The sequence below is a fragment of the Penaeus chinensis genome, chromosome 14 (assembly GCF_019202785.1).
Source record: "Penaeus chinensis breed Huanghai No. 1 chromosome 14, ASM1920278v2, whole genome shotgun sequence".
NCBI classification, from domain to species: Eukaryota; Metazoa; Arthropoda; class Malacostraca; order Decapoda; family Penaeidae; genus Penaeus; species Penaeus chinensis.
This window is the reverse complement of record NC_061832.1, coordinates 14803703-14809665: the sequence shown is the minus strand read 5'-3', so window position 1 is coordinate 14809665 and position 5963 is coordinate 14803703. Positions and strand designations below refer to the sequence as shown.

At 36.7% G+C, this 5963-nt stretch overlaps 1 protein-coding gene across 2 annotated transcripts in view; it reads right to left on the bottom strand.

Annotated features, from left to right (window-relative positions):
* Positions 1-772: 772 nt before the first annotated feature.
* LOC125032088 (S-adenosylmethionine synthase-like) overlaps positions 773-5963 on the bottom strand; it is a 7391-nt gene continuing 2200 nt past the window's right edge. Inside the window, exons 4-7 of one of the 2 annotated variants that reach the window (XM_047623071.1) lie at positions 4680-4792; positions 2440-2606; positions 1894-2272; positions 773-1715 (exon numbers count right to left, since the gene is read on the bottom strand). In XM_047623071.1, coding sequence (XP_047479027.1) covers positions 1470-1715; positions 1894-2272; positions 2440-2606; positions 4680-4792 — 905 coding nt within the window. In that variant the 3' untranslated portion in view covers positions 773-1469. The remainder of the gene's footprint in view (positions 1716-1893; positions 2273-2439; positions 2607-4679; positions 4793-5963) is intronic. The other variant, XM_047623072.1, reaches the window with a different exon arrangement.

Sequence of the window (5963 nt, the reverse complement as noted above, 5' to 3'; positions counted from 1 at the left end):
TCTACATCATTCCCCTGGCAAAAAGAAACTCTGGGAATTGAATTACCGTTTATTCGTTTTTCGAGACTGCATCGTTTAATGGAAGTTCAATAATCAGTTGGACAATTTTAATCCCTTCCCATGGACATTTGTACCAAAACTTGCTAGTCTACTAGTTCGAGACACACGGACATCTTTGAATAAAGACCCATGTTGTACAACATATCCGATTCTTTAAGTGTTGAAGTTTCTTACACCAACACTTCAACATTATCAAGAACAGTGAAAGTGTTCGGTTGTGGTCTTTTTGCAATATACATGATTCAAGCTCTGTAGAATTCTACACAACTCTCTACAGGTGTTGAAGGTTTATGCAACCTATTAACAAATAATTCTTAGTCAAATCAGTTTCAGTACTAATATGAATTAAAGAGGTGTAAAATATTTAAACATTTCTTTGTGATCTATTGATTCACAGAAATTATACCAGACAAGTCATTAATTCTGCAACTTACTAGGGTTTCAGTAAAACAGGAATTAAAAAGGATTAGATTTTCAAGCTTGGAAGAGAAAAAAAAAAAAAAAAAAAAAAAAAAAAACTTCAATATTCAAAAGTTTCTCAAATCTTATATCACGAGGCTTGAAACTCATGAAAATTAGATTCAGTAGTCATACTGCACAATATCACTTTAAATAATGAATGGGTTTGCAGTGTCCCAATTCAACAAAGCACATAATAAAATAAGATTACTTTTTATCCATTACATACTCAAAAGATAATAAAATGATAATAGTACACGAATAACTTTTAATCAGCCGAATGGTATACATTCTGCGTGTATAGAATCGGCTTAATCATAACAAATACAATGTAGACATACATCTTCAATAAGCTACCAAATCTAAATAAAAGGATAAAACCTAAAAAGACCCTAACTCTCAAGTCTCGAGGAATGTGTCAGCAAGTGATGCCCCATCCCAGAAAGGTGGCCGGAGTGTTTAAGGAAATGCTCTTTTCCATTAGAATTTTCGTAAACACAACACAAATGCGTAGATCTTGTATAAAAAACTCTAGAGGAAAATCTTGCTAATCCTACACATTTGCAGTGTCAAGTCTGGCACAAACAAAGGACGTTTACATGGCAAAACAGGACCATCATCTGTACCAACTTGAAACTGTGGTCATCTTGCAGGGGTCCTCGAGGTTAGGGGCAGGCCAGACCGGGGGAGACACCAGGCACCCCCTGGCCTAGCACCTACAATCACCAGGTCGCACATACACAGTGCCCGAGTGCCTGCCTGACACAAGGATGTGCTATCACAAACTCCAACAAATGCAATTTAAAAAGATTAAATATTTTGCACTACACTAACTGGTCAACTAAATTTCTACAAGTGTTGGCTCCTCCAAATTTAAGCAGTTATTTTCTCGTATGATGAGGAAGCCGTTTGCATCCCTATCTTTTTCTTTGGGATGAGACAAGATTTACTTAAAGATTTGGAAGGGTCATTGCTTTGGGTTTCTCCCATGGGAACTGGTCTCTGCCAAAATGTCCATAGCAAGAAGTGTCACTGTAGATTGGGCGCTTCAAGCCCAATTCCTTTACAATACGGCCTGGCCTCAAGTCGAAGTTATGGTTGACAATTTTTAGGAGCTGTTTTGATGTGTATTGTGATGTGCCATAGTGGAAGATGCTGATGCTGATTGGCTCAGCTACTCCAATTGCATAAGATACCTGCAAAGAAAAATCAGGCAAGTGAATAAAAGCTTGTTCATATTGTCTAGCGTACCAAAAGTGTTACACACAAGATACAGATATACCATAGATACATTAAAGTTGCCAATATTAGCTTCATATTACCACCTCTGCAAACATGTACACAAGCAACCAACAACAACAAAAAAAAACTCACTTGAACAAGACATCTCTTGCAAAGTCCACCCTTCACCAGTGACTTTGCAACCCATCGAGCAGCGTACGCAGCAGAGCGATCCACCTTCGTGTAGTCCTTGCCAGAGAAAGCACCACCTCCGTGAGCTCCCCAACCACCGTATGTATCAACAATGATCTTCCTGCCGGTGAGACCTGCATCACCCTGAGGTCCTCCAATGATGAAGTCTCCACAAGGGTTGATGTGGTATTTGGTGTTTTCATCAAGGTACTGCTCTGGGATGACAGACTTGACAGCCTTCTCCATAATGTCAGCTCTAAGTTGGTCCAGGGTTACCTTCTCCGAGTGCTGGGCAGAGACGACCACTGTGTGCACACGCAGGGGAATGGCAGCACCCTGGCTGTAATGTAGGAGTTTCATTTTAATATGCTTTCATAGCAAGTTGCAAGCATTATTAAAAACTATCTGGCACCATACAAATTAAGGTTAATACTAACATTAATGTCATTAAGCATCTTAAAATTATTCAAGATGAATCCTATGGAACAACTGCAAACCATAACTTACTCGAAGTAGTACTCTGCAGTGATCTGTGTCTTTGTATCTGGGCGAGCCCACCAGAAAGTGCCATCTCTGCGCAATTCTGCAATCTTCTGATTGAGACGGTGAGCCAAGACCACAGTCAATGGCATGCATTCTTCAGTTTCATCCGTAGCATAGCCAAACATTAGACCCTAAATGAAAAAATTGTATTAGCTTCCTTGGGAGAAAAGGAAAGTGGTGGGAGGAGGAATGGCACATTAATCAATGCCAAGTGATCATCTCTACTAAATGCAATTTTTATAATGTGATCTCACAGTCTGGGACAAACTACTATTCACAATGAAATCACTACACCCAAAACAATAAAATCAATATTATGGACAAAAATTAAACCCAAATATTCAACTTCCGCAATCATAAAAGTAAATTTGTTATAAATACTTAAAGCAAATATGTTAAAGAAATCTGATAATCTACCCATTATTTCATACCCTGTTAATAAAAAGCATTAACAGGCTTAAAAAAAATTCCACTTATAGAAGTGCCATCAAGACAAATATGCATATAAAAATTCTTGCATTAGGTCTTGTGCAAGATGCCTGAACCTTGACTACAACTTGCAAAAAGGGGTAGGAGAAAGAAGCGGTTACAGTGAAAATTAATTCAATGCCATTCATTACTGTTAGATCAACAGAAGTTAGTGAAGTTTAGATACATGTCTAATATTTTGGCAGTGAACAGTCACGAGGTAAATCTTTAAATGGGTTTAAACAGCTGACATGAAAATATGAAAAGGCCAAGTAAAAAATTCTGCAAACAAATATAACTGCATTGATCTTGAAATTTAAGTGGATCTCAATTTGAAGGCAATATTTCACATTAAGGGTTTATTTTCATTTGAAAGCCCCCATTTCATTATCTGAAGTTTCAAATCTTGTATTAAACCATTTGATTTCATAAAAAATTCTGAAAAGTTTATACATCATAGGCAACATCAGATTTATGACTAAAACACTTAGTCATGTAACACGAATGACAAAATGACAAAATTACCCACAATATTTACTTTAAAATATTTATATACCACTCATGTAGAATACAAAGCAACAAAAGGTTATTACAAAACCCATACAAAGATAAAAAGATCTTGATAACAAAAGATATTCAAAGATTAACCTTGAATCAAGGACCATGTGGGGGAGGGAGGGAGGGAGGGAGAGAGAGAGAGAGAGAGAGAGAGAGAGAGAGAGAGAGAGAGAGAGAGAGAGAGAGAGAGAGAGAGAGAGAGGGGGGGGGTGGGGGAGTAGACCTAACTTATCAAAATCTGTTATACTAGTCCAAACTCATGTTAAACAAGTTTACCAAAGTTCCAAACATCCACTGTTCTCTGCTGAAGTGCAGGTTTTCAATCAATAAGGTCTATGTAGAATCTGTCAGCAAGAGTGAAGCAACAAGGGCATTAATCTAATCAGTAAATTCGTATGCCTGTCAACCTCCATTTATTACCTTAAAAAGCTCTGATTTTACAAATTCTTGCTCTGTACATGATTACTACACAAGGTTTCACTTTTTTTTTTTTTTTTGCACGAGTAGAAAAAAATATAATGGGAAAGGAATATCAGACGAGATATTCTAAGCAATATGACAAAACCCGAAGTCAGGTGACCAAAACTTTGGCACAAGTTCATAGATCCCCCCCCCCCCTAAGTTAAAGGGGGGGGGGGGGGGAATGTCATGACAAATGTCCATTCCCCTTTTTAATTGTTATGCCCAATTCTGGCCCCAACAGATGGAAGGGAGGAAAGGAGAGAGAAAGGAGAAAGAAAAACAGAAAAGAAAAGAAAGGGGAAAAAGCCTACAGTGTATCGACTGGAATATACCAGGGCTACAAAGGGGTTGGTCCTAGGTTCAAGAATTACCCAAGACAATACTCAAAAGGTTGCCTTAGCTGTTCCATGAACTCCTTTGCTATTGCCATGGGGGGAAAAAATCCACAGTGCCAAAACAAACATAAAAGATTAATAATAAGCAAAATTCACAAGTTATAGGACAAGATACTTAGGGGGAGCTAGTACACATGGAAATTCAATTCCTCATGCGGAAAAAAAAAAAAAAAAAAAAAAAAAAAGTCATAAACTGCTCATGCAACAAAAAAGTATATGCATGTTTATTATCATCATATCTAACTAATTTAAGGACTAGCATCAAAAAGGCATCCCCCAAGCACAGTCTTATAACTTACAAACTCAATATGGACTCTTCACCTGATCTCCCGCCCCTATATCGTCGTCGCTGCGCCCAACGTGCACCCCATTAGCAATTTCCACACATTGTTGCTCCAGGGCCAAGAGCACATTGCATGTCTTGTAGTCAAAGCCTGTGAGGCAAAGACCCAAGGATGTGAGAAATTAGATTAAAAATGGTAAAATCCAAGGTGTCAAATACTACAAAAAAAAGGGACATTCTAAATCTTCCAAGGGCTTCTTTGTAATTGCTAATATTATTTATTTATTGCAATAGCTATTCTTTTCTTCTTTAGCTCCCAGTCATTCTTAATTACACATTCTTCAATTTACTTCTGAAGTATTCTTACTGACAATTTTCAGATACTTCTATCCCAGAAGAGAATTTTCATAAATGAAGATATTCAAGAAGGTATTATCAAATACTACAAGGGGGAAGATTAATGTACAACAAATCAGGTGTAAAAATGAATACAATAGCAAATAGTCAATTTATGCAAATTCAGAAAAAAAATGCATAATGGAATTTTTGACGTATGCACATTTTATAGAGCATTCATAGAAGACTGACGTCTTATTATGAAATCATTAGAATGTCCCCCAAAAATTGATATAACACATGTAGTAACCCTGTCATGTTCAGTATTTGTTTTTTTTATTTTTTTATTATACTATCTTTACCCATGGTCTGCAGGTTTATTATCCTCTTTAGATTTTTGCAAGTTTTGTTACATACAGATGGCTCCACGTGTGTTCAGCTCCCAAGGAGCCTATCACTTGGCCCTAGTGACTGCGCCAAATTTCCCCATTCCTTGAATTTGCGAGATAATAGTATTTGAAAGAAAAACACATTAACATCATTGTCATTCTTATTTATATCAAAACTATTAAATGATTATTAAAATATTCATAACATCAAAGACTTTAAATTATAGAAATGAATATTTTAAAAAATCAAGGAAAAGGGTAAACAGGCGAGATAGGCAAGACTAATAGCTGCCTCCTTGGTGACTAAGCACTTGTAGAGCCATCTATGTGCAAAGACAATAGATTAACTTTTATTACAGTGGGCGTGGCATTGTAGTCTTGCCATCCACGCTAATTGGGTAAATTAGAAAGGATCCAGTTTCAGGCATTTCAGAATTAATATTCAAGACATTCTTTATTACTGTACAAATCAAGTAAAAGGTTGACCATTTATAAAAAAGTCCTGAAGGCTATCAAATGAATTTATACTGAACAAGACTTGGGCCATTTTATACAAACTTTTCTGTGGTACCCTGAAAATTCAAAACCATAAACATT